The sequence below is a fragment of the Argiope bruennichi genome, chromosome 2, assembly GCF_947563725.1.
Source record: "Argiope bruennichi chromosome 2, qqArgBrue1.1, whole genome shotgun sequence".
NCBI classification, from domain to species: domain Eukaryota; kingdom Metazoa; phylum Arthropoda; class Arachnida; order Araneae; family Araneidae; genus Argiope; species Argiope bruennichi.
In genome coordinates this window covers 115,551,435-115,574,887 of record NC_079152.1, presented here as the reverse complement: position 1 = coordinate 115,574,887, position 23,453 = coordinate 115,551,435, and the positions used below count along the sequence as shown (strand labels likewise).

Sequence of the window (23,453 nt, the reverse complement as noted above, 5' to 3'; positions counted from 1 at the left end):
CGAAAAATTTTAGCCCTAGCCTCAATGCTGTTGGAAAAAAAAACTCTGAAGCCTTACTCATTTGGGGAAAATGAAAAGATTTTTTTGGCGGGAAAGTTAGTTTTGAATTAATAATTAAAATTTTAATTAAAAATTCAAAAAAAGGGCTATCTTATCTTTTAAGTTAGATCAAACTGCACACGGTGTGCAAATTTGGTTAAAATCGGTTAAGTAGTTTAGGAGTCCATCGCGGACAAACAACGTGACACGTAATTTATATATATTAAGATAGACGGTAATGGAGAACAAATGATCATTGATATATTCATAGGGACCATATGAATAATTCTCGAAATCGGCCCAGTTGTTGCAGTGGAAACTTTCGGGCACGTGTTTGCCCCACAGAAAAGTCGAGTGATTTTTTTGAATTTCTCAAAAAGAGGGGGGGGGGGCTAAAAGAGGATAGGTAATCATTGATGAAATATATAGAGGGCAAAATCTTTCTTGTACAGTAAAAATTGGAGAAATCAGGTCAGTGACTGGGGCTAGGCAATGGATTCTTTTTTATCACCATTTCTATTAATAATTAGTGTGATTGTATATATTTTGTACCCACGTGTGCTTGTACATTGGCTTTCTACAGACTAGACTATTTGACCTAGAGCTAAAGACCTTGGTGCATATATATTTTGAAAGGTGGTAATTATATTTTCAGACGATTTTTTAAAAATTTAGTTTTAAATAGAATATGAATCAAAGATATGTAACATATTGTTTGCAGATATGTTTAATTTTTGCTGCTGAAAGAAGACATACATAGAATTACCTTCAATTTATTTTCCACGGGAGGGCATAGTTTGCACACAGAAAGAAGCGGTGAAACGCATCTACCTACATCGAGACTCAAGAGAAAAGTGTAAGAAGTGTTCCCTTAGAGCTTTTACTAAGAGATTCATTGAGGATTTTTTTTTTTACACATGTCGATTTAGGAAAGGGAATCTTAGATATGCTTGAAAGGTATATCGCGCGGTGTTAAAATTTTTTATCTCTTTACTTACAGCGTGAGAATTCAGATTCAACAATTTTTTAGAGCGGATGTTGGAATTTATTAAATAAAAAAACAGAGTTTTAGATCAGGATATAAGAGAAAATTTTAGAATAAAGCAACATCGACTCATTTAAGATAAAAAAAAATAGGAAATTAATTAGGATATAAATTAAATTAAGAGATACCATATATAAAGAAACTGAAGTTTTACACATTTTTCATTGCATAATAAAGCGTAATTATGAAATAAAAATCAGCTCCATGCAATTTGAAAAGAAACTGTTTATCAAAATATTATAGCAAAATTCAGATAATGAGTTTTATTAGAACTCTTCATTAAAATCGAGCTCTGTTTATAATTTAATAACAGTACTCGATTTCACGAATTATGGTTGCTTCAGTTTTACGTTTTAGATGCAGTTTGAACTAGAAATTCATAAAGTGCATTTTTTTTTCAAATTGCACGATTTTCATCAAATTACTACTATTGATCAAGGTACATATTGTGGCTTGACATAGAAAGATAAATAAAAATTACTCGGGAGGGAGGTTTATTTTCTAAAGCATAAATCAACATGAAAATAATAGAACATTTAAAAATAATTCATGAAAACTGCAATACATGAAAACCTTTATTCAAAGAAATTTATTCATAAAAATACATTATAAACAGGATAATTGAGATGAAGCAAGCTAATTGTGTTCTATTAGGATTGAAACGGAAAGTAATATATGATCCCTGAGTTGGAAATATAGTTGCGGACGGATTCATTAATTCCTTAACTGTGCGTTGTTTCTTTTATTATTTAATGAGATGACACCTTTTGCTATGGAAATTTGTGGTATTTATTCAGATACGAATTTGTAGAAGAGATTTTATGGATTAGGCATCAATTTAAACGGAATTATAACGTATATGAATAATAATTTTAAATCGCACTTAAAATAAAATAAAACAATGCATAAATTACACTCGGACATAATGGTTAAGGGGTTAACATTAAGGAACTTACACAATTTTGAAACAAATTGCAACACATGGTAACATTTTATCCTCAAAAATACTTGAAACATTAAATATTTTAGATGAAACAGATTAATTAAATTTGAAATGATTATGATTCATTAGGATTCAAATAGAAAGACAAAAAAAAATCCTGAGGGTGTGATATATTTTCGGGAGCGTCCATTAACATAAAAATAATGCACAATTTCGAAACGAGTTGCAGTTCATAAAAATAATTACATAAAACAATTTGTCCTCAATGTATATTTGAACCACTGAACGAACAATAAATATTTGAACCACTGAACAAACAATGAATATTTGAACCACTGAACAAACAATGAATATTTGAACCACTGAACAAACAATGAATATTTGAACCACTGAATATTTGAAATAAAGTAGATTATCTAAGTTTCGTATACTTTCATTCATTAGAATTAAATGGAAAGGAAACAGAAAATAGAACTGGAATTCTACTTTTACGAAAATAATAAAATTTAAAACAAGTTGTAGCGTATAAATACAGTTAGCATAGTGGCGAATGGAATGCAAATAGCAATCAACAAAGCAAAAAACAGTTGGAAAGGTAAATTAGTTATAAAAAGCCAGTGAAATACAGACGTAATTCTAAAGATTTTTCAAGAGTTGTATTTTTTTAATAGCCAAAGGTCTTAACCCAAACAAATTGGTCATAAATAATGTATACTCTTATAAAAAGAATAGTATTTTTCTTTAATAACTCTTGAAATGGAATTAAAGTGTTATTATTTCAAATGTCTATGAACAAATCATCTGATAACTACGTTGTCTGAAAAATGGATTCAAGTTTCTGGATGCTTCTCACTTTTCTCCATTTTGTTTCAATGCAAATAATTCAAAAAAGTAAGAAGTTTATCGATTTGCTAGAGTTAAATTTAGAATTTTAAGTATGGATTTTATATAGATAGAAAGGATGCTTTAATAGTACAAATATTTACATAAACTTTTAGTATGTCAATGTATTTGCATCAAAAATTAGATATGAATCAGTAACAACAACAAGGCGGATTGAATTGCAATGTTGTTTTTACTGTTGATAAATAAACATCCAACCTAGTTCACGCTTACTGCTGACCAATTAGAATGGGTTAGCAATCATTTGCACTCTAGTTGCAACAAGACAAGGGGATTTAACCTATCCAAGTGTAAAATGTGTTGTACCGTATTTTTCGCAAGATTCAGAGTTACCAATTACTTTTCAATTTTTGGTACATTTATTAATGAGGCATAAACTTTTAGAATATTATAAAGATTTCAGGTACACGATAATTATTTCTGGAAAATATCGTAAATGATAAGACATATTTTCCCCCACAAGAATTTTCAAAGACATAAAAACAGACATAGCAGCTCAATGAAGAAAGAAAACAGTTCCCATCACTTTTTTAAGACTACATAAGATCTAACCTTGCTTACTCTAAAACTAAATTTTGAATTGGATTCGTAACAAAAATTTTGATGGGTTTCTATATTTTTGAAGAAAGAATCCACAGCAAACAAGGATATTCAGTTAACGTACAACTTTATCGTAATATATTACAGTTCTTCGTTAGTCCTTTGCTGCAGCAAGAAAATATAGCTCATTAACAAACTCTAATAACTCTTTTACTTATTTTCCAACCCGGTCAGCATTTAATTTTTCAAAATACTTCGCAAAAATCTTGTATTAGTCGCACATTCCCACTTTCATTCCTGTTATTAGATTTGGAATTTTATAATTTCTGATGTTGAATTACTTGAGAAACCTCATTTATATGATATATATTCGTAAACTAGCAAATATGAACCCCGACATCATTTGGCACACAAACAACATGACGATAGATTCATGTGCATTACATGATATTTCGTGATTTTTTTCTTTTTAATATGTTATCATTTACAATCACTTGTCTTTTACAGCTCTTTTTTCGGAACTATTTCAATGAATAGTATATTGCAGGTGCTTGAATTAAATTTATATTGTATTGCTTACGATTTATGCAAATATCAGTCGCTTTCTTGTACTTCAAAAAGAAATTATTTATTCATTGAATCTTTTAAATTAAAATCCATTTAAACCTCTTGTGTTGCAATGAGTTCTCAGGTAGAGTAGAAGCCCACTTTCTCAGGCCTGAAAAAATAATGCATAGTCCCACTATCACAGCACCGATTATACTGAAAGAGTCAGGAATACCTTGAAAGAAGAATAGATCCAACAAAAATGAAAGAGTAATATTTACTGCAGCCATCATGGTAGAAACTGAGCCCGCAAATTCACACTTCAGAGATAAATTTTGGAATGTTTGGCCGCAAAAACTGCATATTCCAATCAATAGAATGTAAATCCACTGTGTACCACATTCGTGCCATTTGAAATCTGTTAATAGCGGCAGCAAAATCAAACCCTCGATAATAGTCACCCAGCCAAAATTGAACATCATCACTGAATGGTGCACTTTCTTTGCTTTTCTGACGAAAAGAATTTGAAACGTTCTGCATAGAAGTACTCCAAAAGCTGCCAGGAGACCATAAATGTTTTCTTTATTGTAAATAACATCTTTTCCTATGAATTGGTTTGGTAGCATAGTCGTAAAAATTACACCTATGACAGTGAAAATTACAACAATAGACTGGAAGATACCACATGGTTCATGAAGAAACAACCAAGCTCCGACTGTCACAAAGATGGGTGTACTAGAAGTTATGATGGCAGATTCTCCAAGTGGTAGGTAGCGATAGGCCATGCAGCTTAGAAAAATGCTAATTCCTCCTAAGATTCCTCTGAGAATAAGAAAAATGCGCATATCTTTTGGTCCAAATGGGTTCTGTCCGCATTTTACAGTCTCAGGCATGCACATAATAAATAAACCGATGAACTGGTACAGTGCTAATTGTGCTGGATGGATGTTCGCAATTGATTTTACTATAACGGCATATGCTGAATAGGAAATAGAGGCTATAGTTGCGAACAGGAGTCCCTTCAGTGGGGAATACTTGCTATTCCTGATTTCATCGTTCTTGCTTTGCTCCAGAGCAAAGATTTGAAGATGGAATATCTTCCTTTTGAAAAGCATGCCGAGGTATTCTCACAACTTCAGAAATAATCTAGAACAGAAAATTTAAATTACTCATAGATATTCAGAATAGAGTGAAATAGGTCAATTCACATCACGTTGATGAAGACGTTTTAATAGATTTTTTATGTATTTTCAATAGGTGAAAACAATTATGACATTAGTTTTTATTCATAAGTTTTTCTCTTTGCTTGTGAGTCGAGAAAAAGTAGCATTGTTTAAGTTAATACATTAAATTAAACTTAGGGTATGTACTTAGGTTAAGTTAAAAATTCTTTTTCTTGATAAATTATGTAAAAGAATTTAACTGATTGAAATAATCACAGCATTACTTCTATAAATGCCCAATAGTTTAATAATAAAAAAAAATCAGAGATAGAAGAATAAAAAAAATTCTTCGGCATTTTCCCAAAAATCAGAAGGTTGTACTACGTGAAATTAGAAGACAAAATCATAGTAATAAGAAAGTATAACATTTTAGTAATATGGGAAATTGTTCCTCTAAGTAACAAAATAAGAGAATAAAACTTAATATATTTTAAAAATTGAATAATATGAGTATGAGGCATTGTTTCAGTAAAATTGAGTATGAAATTTGTAGGCATTTGGTAAAAAACTCGAGCACTGAACATTAAGATTTGATTATTCTGACATATTATGGTGGACAGACATTTGACATTGCATTTTGAACACATTGCTGATTGCTCATTCTTCAACAAATGAAGGAGAACGAGAACAAATGTATGCTAAATATGGCGTGGCCTATGAGCAAGCAAACTAAAAGGGTGTCTACCTTCCAATTTTTTTAATAAGGACCAAGATTTAAAGCTGATTTGATAGTGCGAAATTTGTTCTCTATTTCAAAATCTCATAATATATGAAATCTTGAAACTTCACGCTAGGATATCAATTTAAATAAGGAACAGTTATTTTGTTTCATTCCGAAAACTTCTTTTGTTCGACATTATTGAAAATTACAGTATGTTCCGATGTACGATCTTTAGTGTTCTTTGTGTTCTAGTAAAATCGTTCATCATCAGTGACGTATTTGTATTTTGTAGCCCTAGAGGGATCAATATGATACCCCTCTCTTAATAAATAGTCAGTTTTGCTTCATATTCTAGAAAATTTGTAAAGTGTTAATGATTTATCTTATACTATAGATTTTTGTTTCATTAAGTGTACAAGTATATATTTGTTTTTATTTATTTAAAATGATTACCAGCTTTTCCATTATCTAATTTGAATACAATATTATTCAAGCAGATATTATAATTGTTCTAATGTTAGCTAAATAAACCTAATGAAACAAATAATAACTTGACTAATACATACATACATATATATATATATATATATATTAAAATCAAGTTAATAGGAAAATTAAATGAACCAAATAAAAAAGAATCCGGCCTCAGGGTCACCCTCAGGCAGGGATTAAAAAAAAAGGATTTTTTTCTGTGAAGGAATTGCAGACAATTGTCTAATAATGATTCCGAAAATCCCCTGAAATTAGGCCCAAGAGATATACCATTTTAACAGAAAGGAAAATACAAAACAAAAAAATTAGAAGAAAATAACCACTACTAAGTAAAAATACAATAACAAAAATAACAACAAAAAATATACCATAAAATAACACTAAAGAAAAAAACGAAAAGGCAAGAACATATCATCAACAGTCAAGGACATTTTAAGCTATCGATTGTGATTCCCGCTTTTTAAAAACACAAAGCTAACGGTATTTTAGGTAAAAAATTGTAGGCGCCCAGTGCCATCTATTGAGTGATTTAATATGCAAGGAAAGTTCTATTTTTATTTAAGCCAAAGGATTAATCCCAAACCATACCTTGTTTAATTAAAAAATTGACATTACAGTAATTTCTAGGAAATTCATTTTTAATTAAATTTTTAATGAGATTGTTTGATGCTTCAATATAGGAATTTTTATTATTGCAAACCCTTTTGATCCTGTTAACTTGTAAGAAAAATAGATTTTTGAAAATTTTAGAGTTTAGATTATAATGGTAGTTGCATAGTTTTGTTATTTTAAAGTTGAAATCATCCCTTCTATCGTAAATACCAACTATTGTTTTTTATCATTAGCAATTTATCATTAGCCAAAATTTCAGAAACTATCATTTGAAAATATTGACCTCTAAGTTATCATGAGGTTTAAACAGTTATTCATTGAGTAATTTTAGTTTGTCAATATATTAAAAGATTTTTAAAAAAATCCAAAACATTTCTAATCAGTTGATTCCTTAAATCTTAGATCTTTGGTTTATGAAAGCTATCATAACTATTGATAAAACGTTTAAAATATCTATTTTTATATTTATTATTTGCAGCCTTTCTTTCATACAGTGCTAATAAAATGATTCAAGAAAATTATTGCATCATAAGTCTTAGCTTTGAAAAATGAAACTCAAGCAATGAATTTTCAACACTTAAAATTCTGTGAAAAAGATTTGAATACTTGAATTTTCTGAATAGCCACATTTTGTTACATTGAATTTTCTGAATATCTGATACGTCAATATTTCCGAATTCATTAGGCTTGTAATATTTTTATAATAATAACAAAATGCTAATTTTATATACAAATAAAATTCTGCAGTGCTCGTAATGAATATTATATGTTATTTGGAAACAAAGAGTTTTCAACTGAATTTTAATATTTTTAAATTTCAAATATATACGGTGTGTAGAATTTTTTATCAATGTTTCTTTTTTTTCCGTTCTCAAATTTCGTAAGGAACTCATTTAACATCTCAGTTAAATGTAAAAGGAAAACAGAGTCAAAAATATTTAGTTTTGTTTATATGATTTTCTATTTTAAAGATAGGAAATTACACAAGAATTAATAAAAATTAACAACTCAAAATATGTATCTTCTAAGGCATTAATTTCTCTCTTAAATACAACAATTTTGCCAACACTTTTGATTTCTGTTAAATTAAAAAAGAAATAATTATTACACAAACCAAAAATCTGCATTTCACTAAGTAATAATAATTAAGTCAAGCACTTCAAATATATTTATAAAAATCATAATATGCCATCTAAGTATTATACTTGGATAATATTGTCTTAACCTTTTTCAGTTTTATGGAATTGTTTTTGATACGTAAAATTTAAAATATAATCAAAAACAGCGAATATATCGTATAAATTTTTTTACCCTGTATGTATATTGTTACTTTTTTGTGACATTAATATCACTACTGATAAGAGAGATTATTTGTAATTCTTAAATGATATTGAATGAATGCGGGTCAATGACATGAGACTTTGGTGATCATTTGGCGACAGAAATGAAGGCATAGGAAATCGCATGAATGAGACACTATCTCTAGTTATTCTTTCTTTTTGAAGTTGATCGCATAACGAACAGATTTAGCTATGTATCCTGAGTTCTATAGCTTTTTCCTAATAACTGTTTTGTTATGAGTTTCTGCAAGTGTTCTCTATTCGTATGCTCTATCTCTGCTTCATGTTTCCTTATTATTATTATTAACGTTATCAAACATTAAATGCCTTATTTTTTTTTTATCTTACAACTTCATGTACAGCACCGGTCGAGTTTTCATAACAGCATAAATCTTTAAATCACTTTGATAAATGATAGATAAAAATATTATATTTTCTTCAATGTTATAAAGGGTATTCGTATTCAAATTGACAAAAAACAATTGAAATATATTTAGATTTGATTATCATCCTTTTAAATTTTATATTTAAATAAATTTTTATAACAAATTTCGTGTTTAACTAACCGGTAAAGAAAGAAATGTATGCATCCTTTTAACTGCTTATAAAAAAATGAACCATGCTTCAAAATTAGAAACTACCTAACTATTATGAGAATTTATTCTCATGTATGGTTTCTAATAATTAGTAACACCTAAAATGTTAAATTTAAATGTCGTAATGTTTAGGAACTCTCTGGCCATAGTCTAAAGCATGTGATTTTACAAGTTTTATGCAATATTTCTTTTTCGAAAGATATCCTAATGAAATAGAAATATTTTCCCAAAAAAGTAAATAAATAAATAAAATAATAAAATAAAGTAATAGCATTTAACAATTTAAGTGCTTATAAAGACGAATACAAATTTCTTTATATTTAGAAAGTATCTAGTTATTATGGAAATTTACTTCCGTAAATGAGTTAATATACAGCAAATAATAATGGCGCTTTTGATTTATCTAAACGTAGAAATATTTAGTAGTTTTCTGGCAGTAAATATTACTGCTAAGCATGCAATCTTGCATGTCTTTATTTAGATTAATTAAATTTATGTTTGTAAATGGAAATTTGAAGTTGGTATTCATGACTTTAGTCGATTCATTTGTCGTTTTTTGAAGTTTTAGAATTAAAAATGTATTAAATTAATGAGCACGAAAGAAAAAATAGTTTTAATAATTAAAAAATCTAACAGTTAGCAAATAGATTAATTAAATTAAATTTTTATCGATGTCAACCAGTTCATCACAGTGATCTGCATAATACTTGATTTCAAGGTTCCGTCATATTTATATGAAATATAAATTAAATATTAAAATTTTTAAAATTAACTTCTATTTAAAAATAATTTTGCTGTTTAGTGAGATAATTCAAAGTAGTTTTAAAAACTATTTTTGTTAAAATTGTTTAAAGATATTATAAAATGTTATGAATTCAAATTTTTCACAGCTTTTGTTAAACTTAGCTTTTGCCTTTAAAGGAATTTTATAATCAATTTCTTAAACACTTTCTGATGAACAGAGGATTTGAAATTTTGTACAGTTAAGTATTTACTGAAATCATTATACTTTAATAGTTTCAGTATTTAATTATTAGCTAAATCCTTAATTTTAGTTATTATTCGATTATAGTTATATTAAATTAGAAAGAAATCAATATAAAGAAAAAAGGGAATACAAAGCTCTACAATATTTATTATAAAAGATTAAAAAACCTAATAAAAGTATAAAAAATGAAATATTTAAGAAAATATTTCTTTTTATGTAAGTAGAAATATATTTTTTTCTCATCAGAAATATAGAGATCAATGCAAAATTGTATAAGCATAATAAACTTTTATCAAAATTATAATGAATGTGACAATGAATATCTAAAAAAACGAACACTTCCAAAATAAACTATATCAGAACTCTCAAAACCAATTATTAAAACAAAAAGGAAAGAACATACCATAGATAGTTTATTTTATGTTATTGTATTTTTTGCTTAATTAGTGGTTGTATTCTTTTGTAATTTTTTTTTCATTTCAATGGTGTATCTCTTAGGCTTTAATTTCAGGGGATTTTCGGGTCTCGAGGGCTCAATATTGTTGGACTAAGGTCAGATTCCTCACAGAAAAAATCCCTTATTTTGAATCCCTGCCTGAGGGTGACCCTTGAGAAAGTTTTCAGGCCGGAATTTTTATTTTATTTGGTTTAATTTTTATTCTATTTTTTCCTCTTAACATGGTTTTTTTAATTAATTAATCTATATTCATCTGTGTTTTAGTAGTAGGTGCATTTGCGCTGTCAAAATACAATGGGGTTTTTTCTACTTTTTTTAGTTTCTAATTTTTTAGTTTCGTTTCTGAAATATTTTTAGTTTCGTTTCCGAAATAATTAGAAATAATTTAGATTGTTTCAGAAATAGGTTTTAATTTCATAATGCTTATATTTTGGATTACTTCTATATATACGATTAAATCTTAAATTAATCAAGAGTATTTTCATCTGCTTCTCATGATTTTGGACTTTGATTGTTATATGTTGGATAAAATTTCCCCTATTTTTCAGCACATTAATAAAAGAATGGTTTTAAAACAATTTCATACTTTTATTATTCAGATTCATATAGAAGTTAGAATTCGAACAGTTAAATACCATCCCCTTTGTTCTCATTCGTATATGTAGTAGTTCTAAAATTTAATAATTTTAAGTTTAATTGAAAATTTATTTCAAACTTCGATTACAATTATTTGCTAACATTTTAAATCGTAGATTGAAATTCTAAATAGTTTCTATAATTATTCGAAAACGAGCGAACACTTAATAAATACTTTGTCTTAATAAATACTCAAAAAGTTATCTAAATTAAGGTAATATCTGTAAGTATTTTTCAAGAACATCCAATGAAAAATTATTATATACATTATCCATGTAAACTAATATAATTAAACATAAAATGATCTGTGATAAATTTGAAATAATTTATTAACAGGTCTTCGTCATTTGTTTAGAAAATTTAGTAAAGTAATAAAATAAACAATAGCAAATATTTGAAAGTATATTTAAAAACTTTCGACTACTGCTTAAAGCGTTTCAAAAAATTAAATTTTAGAGCAAAAAAAAAAAAAAAATATTATTATTAAAAATTGAGTGGAAAGCGTTAAATACTATAAAAAGTAATTTAAAATGCCAATATGTGTGCAATAAATATTCACTTCTTTTATTAAAAGTTATTTTTTATAAATTATATTTCTTTTATAAATTACAATTTCATTCTCTTTTACGACTATTTTTTCTTTTCTAGGCATTTAATAACGTTTATAATAACGTTAATGGTCATTGTTATTTCCTAAAAAATGATGAGAAAATAATATATAACTTTTTATATGAGCGAAAAGTATTATTTTACGTCAAATGCACCGATATTTATTTGATAAACAAAGGAAATAATAACAAGAAAATAAACTAGATCTAATAAAGTAATGTTAACAAAAATTTTTAAACAAAGTACACAAATAAGAAGTTACCGACTCACCATTTAATTCATACTCTTCATGTTGTTTTAATGCGGTGACCTAGAACTAGTGTGTTTTGGTGAAAACAAAAATAATCTCTGCTATTTTCACCCTCATGTAAACCGTTGAATTTTTTTGAGAAATTACAGGCAAAGTTTACGCTGGATTTAAAAATCAAGCGGGAATTTTGCGACAAGACATAAATTATTCAGTCTTAGGCAGAAAAGGAACAATTGCATTTGAAGTTGTCAACACCTTGGTGGTGGTAGTCATGGTAACAGAATCTTGTTTTGCTTGGTGGATGTTTAAGAATTTGAACTTGGATGCGTTTGAAGGTTTCCTGTATATGATCTGGTATCCTTAAGTTTAATCCTGCTTTAAATATCTTTGCTTTAAAACAGATAAAAAAAATCTTTTAATTTTTTTTTAAATATTTGATCCGAAATCAGATAAACGGTGAATGAATTTTAATAATTTTTAAAAATTGACAATTTTGAATTCTGTAGGATGTAATAAATTAATTTATAATCGATCTTTCAAAATTTTAACAAATATATTTTTTTTATCAGATAACTAAATGAAATCACGATTTACATGTTAAATTACGTATATGAACCATAAAAACATGTTAAGACCAAGAATATTTTTTTAATTTCTGGAAGACCCCACTTTTTTTTTGTAAAATCGTGTTTTTTGAGAAATTATTTAGATACGAATCATATATTGCTTACATATGAATATTTTTTCAATCGTATCTACAAATGAACTGGTCATTGAAATAAAAAAAATCACGAAAGCACTTAGTTTAACATGTTATTCGAAACAATTTGCTATATTAATAATATTCCTTTTACAATTTATCCATCATTATTTAAAATTTTTGAACTTGGTTTTACCATGGTAAAATCGGGTCCTAATGGCGCATATGACATTGTCAGTATGAAAGCAGTTAGAAAAAGGCTTTAATAGTTAGTTTTGAATTTTGTTTTCTGTGTAAAATCGCGTTTATTCAGGAAAGGCATCTATACTGATGAACTTAAAAAGCAAAAATAATAAATGTAAATACATAAAAAATAAAGCAAAAAGCATGACTCGAACTAAGGATCCACAACACACGCATTCTTCCTGCTGTTCGGACCACTTTACTGCACTGCGCATACTCTGCCGGTGAAGTTGAATATACTTATTCTAATAGTTAGTTATAAAAGGAAATGCTTTTTTGTGCCTAAAATGGCATTTTTTCAGATACCTATATAGATAAATTTAAAAAACGAAACCTTATTTAAATATAAAATTAGATTCAAATCGTTAGAGCGGTTTCCGAGATACACGAAATAAATAAATTTATATGTATACAAGAATTGCGCGTTTAAAGTTATTAGATTTGATTCTTCATTTATCATTTTTCCTGTGATAACTTAAAGCTACCACCATGTGTAAACCATCATGTTTCACGTGATCGAGTATGTGAAACATGAAATTTTTTTCTAGGGAATTTTAAACGATTGTGCACATCTGTTACCTACCTTTGATTTGAACTAAAAGAGTACATAGAGAATTTTGAAAAGATCCTTGCAAGCTTTCGAGTTAGGAAAATAAATTAATTTTACTTCGGGACATTGATTCTGCAAGCCAAGAAAAATTTTCAGTCCCCTAAAAAGAGTTTGATATAGGACTCAGATTATTCAAGCATAAGAAGCAATGAAAAAAAATATGATGAGAAAATAGGAATATCAGATTAAATCAGTTTTACAATGTTAGTAACTAGCGAGTGTTTTTTTCCCTAATTTTATTAAATTACCTTTAATTGCGCTTTGTTAAGAAACAATTATGTAATTGATATTATATTCACATTCTAATGTGATAGAATTTGATATTACGTATGCTTGTTTGTTCTCAATGAAAATATACAACCTCAATACCTACAGAACATATTGTCATGTTTTTGTACTACTGCTCTCTCTGCAGTTAAGTTTATGGTGTAGAAGAGATTTTTAGATAGCTCTTATGGATGCTGGGTGAATGAGCCAGCCTTCATGACAAATTTGGTGGCTTCAGTGAAAAAAATGATGGATCCAGAATAGCCGAGATTCTTAGCGATAGCTTTTTTTGCAATTTTATTCTGGAGTTATTCAGAAACATTCGAAGCTAAATGAGTGAAGTCGACTAGAGGAAGCAATCAGTTGAGTTGAGCTCAAGCGAATAATGGAGCGAAGTCGTTCATTGAATTATCGATGTCTGGCGAGGTATCTCTCACCGCTTTGTACTTAAAAGTTTGCTTGTTCCCGATTTTCTGCTGTTTGCTACAACTGCTGTTTGTGTACACTTTGTCTGTCTTTTCTACTGTAAATGCGTGCTTTCTGTAGGAAAAGTTCCATTATCCGTTACTGAGCCTGTTGTATACTCATCGAATGCATTTAAATTTTTCGTTACAATATTAATCTGTTAGTTGAATGATAAAAAATAAATATTCATTAATTAATTAAATATTGATAAAGAAGCAATGAAAATAGAAATACAATAATACTAAAAAAATCAGGGATATCCTTTGATGTGATAATATATATATATATATAGGACTAAAAATATTGGATATCATTACATTCTGCTAAAGATGTCACAAGATAGAAAGTACAGAAATTCTGAGATGGCAGAGACTAGGGAACACAGGTGCGTCTGTGTTGGAAAAGATTACAAACCAAATGCGTCTCACATTGCTAAGAGTGTGCTGGATTCACAAAGAATAATTTGATACAGGATTTATTGCAAATAATACTAACTGTGGTTGAGCTTTTGTGTTTTTGCATGCAATTATAAACCATTTTTAATCTATTCACCCGATGTTAAATTAAGTATTTTTTTAAATGCTTGAACAAACCTTTAAGTTGTTCAGAACTTTTCGAATATCGTATATGAATCATGTTATCGAATCATATTATAATCTGAAATATTGCTTTCCTGCAATGTTAGTATCATTATTAAGAAGAGAGGTTTACAGGTATTCGTAATGAGTGCCGAATAGATACCAGGTCGATGACTGCCCTCACTCAGTGATATTTACGGATATCATCTTGAATTAGCAATACAAATAGAGATTCTGGAAAAGAATTATGATTTAATATCTGTATTAAAAACCGAAATCTGAGATGCTTTTAGAAAATTCATAGCACGTTGGAGCTCTGTGAAAGATGAAACGCTCATGCAAAGAGCTAGTTCACTCTTTGGAATGTTTTCCTACTGTGAATGGGTGGGACAGCGAGTATTGCGCTGCTGCTATTGTTTAATTAACGAGTAACTGTTTGCTTATGTGTTGATGATTTCAGCTATAGTTTTGAGCACATTCCGACCTTCCAAATTATATCTGAATCTAATTTGGTCTAACAGTTTGTCCTGTTGAGACATATCGTATATATATATATAATTTAAAGGAAACGTTTCAGAATAATTTGAGTAATTTTAATATTTAAAAGCTGAGCAAGCAGCTTTTGAGGAAACAAGAAGCTTTGCTGTTAAAACAGCAAGCTTTGGCAGAGGAGCATCAACACACACACGCATATATATATATATATATATATATATATATATATATATATATATATATATATATATATATATATATATATATATATATATATATATATATATATATATATACTGAGTGGTAAAATTATTATGACCATTCCCTCAATACAGTGTCGGACTACTACCTTGAGCCCGTAATACTGCTCGCATTCTTCTTGGCATAGATTCTGTGAGATGTTGTAGGTGGTAGGAGGATTTTGACCCCATATCCGATGAACTGCACTTTCCAGTTCCTTTAGATTGAATGGTACTGGATCCAGCTGTCTGATGCCCCATTCGATATCATCCCACTAATTCGGAATTGAATTGAGATCTGTTGATTGTGCGGGCCAACGAAGGCAGGTAAAGTCAGCGTCATGTTCTCCGAACAATCTGACGTCAATAACCTGTTGTATGGAAGGAGCATTGTCTTGGTGAAAGTATCCATCCCCGACAGGATACATCATTAACATAACAAGATGCACTTGATCTGCGAAAACATGATAATACACTTGGGTATTCAGACGCTGTTCCAACGTTGTTACAATCAAAAGACCCATGCAATGTCAAGAAAATATTCCCCAAACAATATTGTCTCCACCAGCTTGGAGTGTTGTGGCATTGCAGTTGGGGTCCATGTTTTTGTGCTGTTTTCGCCATTATCTGAACTCTGTCATCTGTATGGTGTAATTGAAAGCGTGATTCATCAGACCACATGAACCTTTTCCAGTCATCTACTGTGCAATCTTTATGCTCTTTTGCCAACTGGAGACGTCTGTTCTTGTTCAAGGCTGACAGCAGAGGTTGCTGTTGCTCTTCTGTTGGAGTGGACAACTCTGGCAAGTCTCCTTTCAGTCCGAGAATTCAGTAGTCTGTGACAACCATAAGCCTGACGTTGAAACCCGGTTTTCTGCTTGGTAGTTCACTCTCTGTACACATTAATAACTGCTGATCTCGAACACTTCACAAGACCAGCCAGCCGTTTTGTTGATATTGGTTCCGACGCTTCTAGCTCTTACAACCATCCCACGTTGAAATTCAGTTAAGTCACGTTTTTTTCATATCTCCGCGCGTAACACAGTGCAATTGATGGTTCACTTGCCTTACATTCCCTTTTTGTAGCTATCTCGCCCTCTAGCGGCGACACTGTGATGCAATAGCTCATTATTTTGCATAAAACTGTCAGTTGGTTATCATAATTTGGCCACTCAGTGTGTGTATATATATATATATATATATATATATATATATATATATATATATATATATATATAACCAATCTTAATCTTAAGTAAGAAAAAGTTTGAAAACGAAACTAAAATGAAAACGAAACAAAAACAGTTTCGAAATCGCAACTAAAATTTATAACCTATTTAAACTAAAACCAAAAAAAGAACTTCATAGTATTTAGAGAGCACAATTGCAGCTACTTCTAAAACACAGATGAATTGATACAAAAGTATTAGAATCAAGTTAATAGGAAAAACAAATATTCAAAAAAATTAAACCAAAAAAATTATAAAAAATATAAAAAAAAGAATCCGGCCTGAAGACTTTTTCAAGGGTCACCCTCAGGCAGGGATTCAAAGAAAGGGATTTTTTCTGTGAGGAAATACAGACATTGTCTAATAATGATTCCTCGTGACCCGAAAATCCCCTGAAATTATGCTCAAGAGATATACCATTTTACCAGAAAGGAAATATAAAACAACAAATAAGAAGAAATGAACCACAACAAATTAAAAATACACGAGGGTCACGAGGAATCCTTATTAGACAATGTCTGTATTACCTCACAGAAAAAATCTCTTTCTTTGAATCCTGCCTGAGGGTGACCCTTGAAAAAGTCTTCAGGCCGGATTCTTTTTTTATATTTTTTATAATTTTTTTGAATTTTTGTTTTTCCTATTAACTTGATTCTAATACCTTTGTGTATATATATATATATATATATATATATATATATATATATATATAGTAACTTTAATAAATCGTATTTATTTAGTTATATTAACTCGTAAGAGGCAGTTAACTTTATTATACTGTAGTGAATTTTAATGCCTTATATTTTTATATTCCAATTAAGTTCTTTTCAAATAGTTTCAATGACAAGAAACTTTTGTGAACTTCGTGGACGCGAATATGTGAATATTAAACCAACGTTAGGTGCATATTTCTAGTTTTAGAAGTTCATTAAATATCGAGAAATCAATTAAATTTCTATGGAGATTGATAGTAAAAAGTTAAAACAATTAAATTTTATATGGTTTCCGAAGCATAAAAGTATATATTAGTAACATATTTCTTTTACACTTATCTATGACTGAATTTTTTTTCAAATTTTTTATCTTATACATTTGCAGATATATGTATATTTCTAGATTTAAAGTGACTAATAACAAGTTAAAACGGAGACCTTTGATGTAGAAATACAAGCATATTCAATTAAAAATAAGCTTAAAAGAATTTAATGAAAGATGTAAATAATGCGATTCAATTTGGTTGATTGATGGTAGTATTTGCATTTTCACTTTTGTTTTTAATTTGCTTACTTTTCATCTCTGAAAGTTTGAAAATCATAGAAAATAAAAAAGTATTTAAAAAAAGGGGGGGGGGGAAGAAAAAGTCAGAAACATAAGATGGGACTGCATATGACAGCTAAAAGGAACGCAGGATGTTGCTTCATACAAATATCTTTTATTTTCCTTTGTTTTTCAGCTGTTTGTTCAATTTGTTTTTGTTTGCTACCTTGATGGAAATGCAGATGTTTAAAGCATATTCATTTTCATTTGTCAGAAATTGCTAACAGTAAAAAAATTTCAGTAATTTTCGTCAAATACAATTCAGATAATTATAATTAGAGAATATGGCTACTTGAAGATAAAATAAAATCCTTTTTAAAATTAAATAAAATAATATTTAATTAAAAAATTAATTTTTTCTTAAGGGATGAATCGCCAATACCTAAAGCATGACGCAGTAAGCAATTGACTAAAGTACAGATTTTGAACAATTTCTGTAAATATTTCATGTATTTTATTTGACAGTTTTTTAGAATTAATTCTTTCATAACCGACAGAAATTCGTATAAAACCCCTAAATTGTACATCGAAAGACGTAATCAAATATCAATCGGAGATATGAATAAGTTTCGAAGTCAATAAATTTGTTTTTTTAATATTTATGTAAATTTTGTTGACAGAAGCGTGAAACGTCAGCAGTTGAAGGTTGAGTGTAAGAGGAACATATTACTAAATTACACTCTTGTGCTTTTGAGGGCTACATAAAAATTTAATTTGTTTTCTCCTCTTCCAGACTATCTTTATACGATTCACATATAACGCAATATTGTGGTTTGAAAATATACGGCTATATACAATATTTAAATAAATATATATTGCAGACTCAACCTGCTACCCTATATACGATTCTTTTAAATGAAAAATTGAGAGGGCTTCCACTTCTTTAGACTTGCTAATATATCGCAAAATTCTGTTTCAGTTCCATCTGAGATAGAATAGTCTGGATTGTCACAAATAAAAAACGTTCGCCATTACAAAAGATGCAAAATATTTCCTGTGGACATGCGAATATTATTGCCTATGAAGGATCTGTTAATTATACTGTAAAGAATTATGAATATTTGTTCAACTTAAACGGAAAATCCCATAAAATATTGATCATAACAAATGTATAATATAAATTGAAAAAATGGATCTTGTTGCTCATTAGTACGTACTATTTTGTAACTTTTTTGTAATAAAGAGATACATTTAACAAACTCGACTTAAACACAGATTCCACATGTAAAATTTTAATAAGGTGTAAATCGCTATTTTTGAACTTCAGTTAAAATAAGATCAACATTCCAATCGAATTTAAGAACATTGCTCGTTCAGAAATTCAATGGTTGAAGTTAGCTTCCGTTCTGCATTTCGATTCTCTTTCGATTTGAACATCAATCAGTTTCGGTAAAAGAATTTTTCAAAAATTTTGATATCAGAAAATCGATTCTTTTGAATGGCAGATATTTTTTCGATAAACTGAAAGTCGGCGCAATCTTAATCATAGTATGCTGGTTGACAAGAGAGAAGGACAAAGTTCTCCTCTGTATTCCTGTGCACAATATCCCCAGTAGCATACTTATATTGATCAATATTAAACAATATTCGCAATATTGTATATTATTGTTGAATATTTAATAATACATTATAATGTAGAACAGTACTGTACAATTGGGTGGAACGAAAAAATCAATTTTTGATTTTTAATTTATAATAGCGCGGAAAAGTTGCTTTTTGGTGTAGATAAAATAAATTATAAATATGAAAAATTTTCGAGTAGTCTTGAGGTGCCGCAAAGACGCTAAGGTTTTAAAAAATTGAAATTTTTTCCACATTTTAAAGTTTTTTTTCCGAAATAATCAACTCTTGAGTTTTAATTTGTAATAGCGTAGAAAAGTTGCCATTCGGTATAGATAACATAAATAAAAATTATAAAAAATATTAGAATACATTTTGAGGTGCCACAAGAAAGTTAAAGTTTCATAAAACACACTTTTTCAACTTTTTAAGCACTTTTACACAATACCTAAATAAAATGATTTCATTAGGCATTGTCATATGAAAAAAAGTATTAAAACAGTTTTACTATTGCAGTGACATGGCACTGAGTCGTCGCTGGAGCGGTTGTTATTGAGGTAAGGTGGAGATTTATTTGTGTCCGGTGACAAGGACCGAGCTGATTTCAAATCAATAGCTTTACCGAGTTCAGTTGAGTTGACGTCTCCGCTTCGTCTATTGTGTAACTGATTAACATAATCGATTCGTTAGTTTGTGCTTGTGTGCTCTACTGTGAATAGAAATGGCTCAGTCTAATTAGCGAAGACAAGACAATATCGGAGTGTTCTATTTTTGGGACATTTAGTGATTTGCTTGAAGTTGAACACACTACTGACGAATCTAGTTTTGCTGCTATATTAGACATAACCTCAAAATTGCTTCAGAGAAAGATCCTTCTGTAAGCGAAATATGTGACACTAAAGTTCTGATAATAGAACAAATATGGTCAAGAATTTCTATTCCTGTTACTACTAGCAAAAGAATTTAACAAATAATAAAAGCTTATCATGCTAAATACAGAAATTTATTAAAGTTTAAAAGTAGAAAATGTTCAGATAAATTTAATTCCAACCTCACACAATTTAGAGAAGAAACTAGACGTTAATTTGATATTGCTGACCTGTATGAAAGAGAAAGAAAACGCGCCAGTTATAAAAGATTCTAAACGTTCAACGCCTTAACAGGAAAATGGTTATAGGTGATCTTGATATTGATACCACAAGCGCTTTGAGGAAGAAAGAAACAAGATACAGTAAAGAACTTCAGAGAATAGTTAAGTTTAATCAAGAAAGGGAAAAAAACACAAGTGCACCAGAAATGATTACGGACGAGAATAACAACATTGAAGAACAACAGTGTTCTTTTAAAAAAAAGAGGAAAAGAGATCCATCAAACAGACAAGAAGCGATAGAACTACCAAGTGCCTGTACGATTTAATATTAAGTTAAAACTTTATACAGAATGCATCTGAAGCTGAACCAAATTATATAGGGCATTCGGCTATCGACTTTCTCCGGCTTCCTTGTCGCATATAAGCAATGGAAAGAGCTATGAGGCTAATGGCCGTGGTGGACTGGTCAAAATGTTCGTTGTTCAATCGCAAGAGAAGGATACTGAAGAGAAAAACTGACTCACTTTTAAATAGGCCAACATTTAATTTAAAAAACAGTTTAATGTGGCAAGGAAATAGAAACAAACATTTTGAGCTGTAACATTTGTAATCATGGTTCAGAAGGATACAGAAGTAACAAACGGAGAATTTGGCATAAAAATATTTTTTTATTATTATGCTTTGTAATTAATAATTTTTCCAATTTTAATGCTTATATATATATTTAAAATCATCTTTTGTAACATTTTATGTACGAAAAATTCATAAAAATATTTTATCAAAGTTTATAATTTTTCAATTTTTTTTACAATTTTTAAGCTTTTTGTGGTACTTCGCAATATTGTTAAATTGTTTTTGAACCTAAATTTTGTTTTTGAACCTAAAAGGACACTTTTACTTACTATTATTACAGAATTTAGAGAAGAAACTAGACGTTAATTTGATATTGCTGACCTGTATGAAAGAGAAAGAAAAAGCGCCAGTTATAAAAGATTCTAAACGTTCAACGCCTTAACAGGAAAATGGTTATAGGTGATCTTGATATTGATACCACAAGCGCTTTGAGGAAGAAAGAAACAAGAAAGAGTAAAGAACTTCAGAGAATAGTTAAGTTTAATCAAGAAAGGGCAAAAAATACAAGTGCAGAAGAAATGATTACGGACGAGAATAACAACATTGAAGAACAATAGTGTTCTTTTAAAAAAAAGAGGAAAGCCAACCAGATCCATCAAACAGACAAGAAGCGATAGAACTACCAAGTGCCTGTACGATTTAATATTAAGTTAAAACTTTATACAGAATGCATCTGAAGCTGAACCAAATTATATAAGGCATTCGGCTATTGACTTTCTCCGGCTTCCTTGTCGCATATAAGCAATGGAAAGAGCTATGAGGCTAGTGGCCGTGGTGGACTGGTCAAAATGTTCGTGGTTCAATCGCAAGAGAAGGATACTGAAGAGAAAAACTGACTCACGTTTAAATATGCCAAAATTTAATTTAAAAAGCAGTTTAATGTGGCAGGGAAATAGAAACAAACATTTTGAGCTGTAACATTTGTAATCATGGCTCAGAAGGATACAAAAGTAACAAACGGAAAATTTGACATAAAAATATTTTTTTATTATTATACTTTGTAATTAATAATTTTTCCAATTTTAATGCTTATATATATATTTAAAATCATCTTTTGTAACATTTTATGTACGAAAAATTCATAAAAATGTTTTATCAAAATTTATAATTTTTCAATTTTTTTTACATATTTTAACCTTTTTGCGGCACCTCGCAATATTGTTGTATTGCAACCAGAATTTTTAAATTCTGTTTTTGAACTTAAAAGGCAACTTTTACGCACTATTATCAACGTAAAAACGAAGAAAAAGTTTTAAAAGCCCATTTTAAAAATTTCCATTTTTACAATTTTTGTTACAAATTTCAAGCTCTTTGCGGCACCTCAAGATAATGTAATATTGCAACCAAATTTTAAAAAATTGTTTTGGAACCTAAAAGGCATCTTTTCCGCAGTATTACCAAACTAAAATCTAAAAAAAAAATATTCTTAAGGCCATTTTTGTTCTACCCTATTGTACAATATTGCGCAACTTTCTGTGCTAACCGGGTAGTTACAATTCAGCTAGTGGTGGCTTAGTAGTTCTATTAGAGAACTTCATTTCGTAGAGTTTACCATTATTGTAGACATTACACTGAAGTTGTGATTAAATGACATTGTGGTCAGGTTACAACTGTTGGTGGCGTTCATTTCCGCAAACGACGATGGGTTACTCCATCAGGGACACACTTCCTGCCAAAAGGCCATGAATGCGTTCAGTTGGTTGATGACCAATGGGCAATTCAGAATACCATTTACTATCATAGGCATCAAACTGCCTACATCTTAATCCAATCGAGCATTTGTAACATCTCTCAAACATATAGCTTCTTCGATTTACGAATTCATTGATGTGTAATTTTTGTGAAGTGATGGACAGCTGTTTAGAAATTTGATATACCTACTTACCTACAACGCATACTAGATTCGATGTCTATGTCCACACGTTTTGAGATTCTTTTGTGATCTAAACGTTTCTGTATTACGCGATTTACAATAAGGTAGGTGTTTATTTCTCTTTGCACAGTCGCTGGTTTAAATGATGGTGAATTTACGACACTTGTTAGGGTAAAGAATTTTTAAATAGTTTACTGTTTGTGGTTTGGTGTTGTTACAGCTGATAAATGGTCACAATGCTTTTGAATTTTATTGTATTTTTAAACAAGAAAGA

At 29.3% G+C, this 23,453-nt stretch overlaps 1 protein-coding gene across 2 annotated transcripts; it reads right to left on the bottom strand.

The window, feature by feature from the left end:
• Positions 1-1,703: 1,703 nt before the first annotated feature.
• LOC129961042 (solute carrier family 35 member G1-like) lies at positions 1,704-23,251 on the bottom strand. Of its 2 annotated transcripts, none has more exons than XM_056074850.1 (2): positions 23,192-23,251; positions 1,704-5,162 (listed from the first exon to the last, which is right to left on the bottom strand). In XM_056074850.1, the coding sequence occupies exon 2, from the start codon at positions 5,129-5,131 to the stop codon at positions 4,115-4,117; it is 1,017 nt and encodes a 338-aa protein (XP_055930825.1). In that variant the 5' UTR covers positions 5,132-5,162; positions 23,192-23,251; the 3' UTR covers positions 1,704-4,114. The 2 variants fall into 2 exon arrangements, with proteins under 2 accessions (XP_055930825.1, XP_055930816.1); XM_056074841.1 differs by lacking the exon at positions 23,192-23,251 and adding an exon at positions 11,901-12,048.
• Positions 23,252-23,453: the final 202 nt, after the last annotated feature.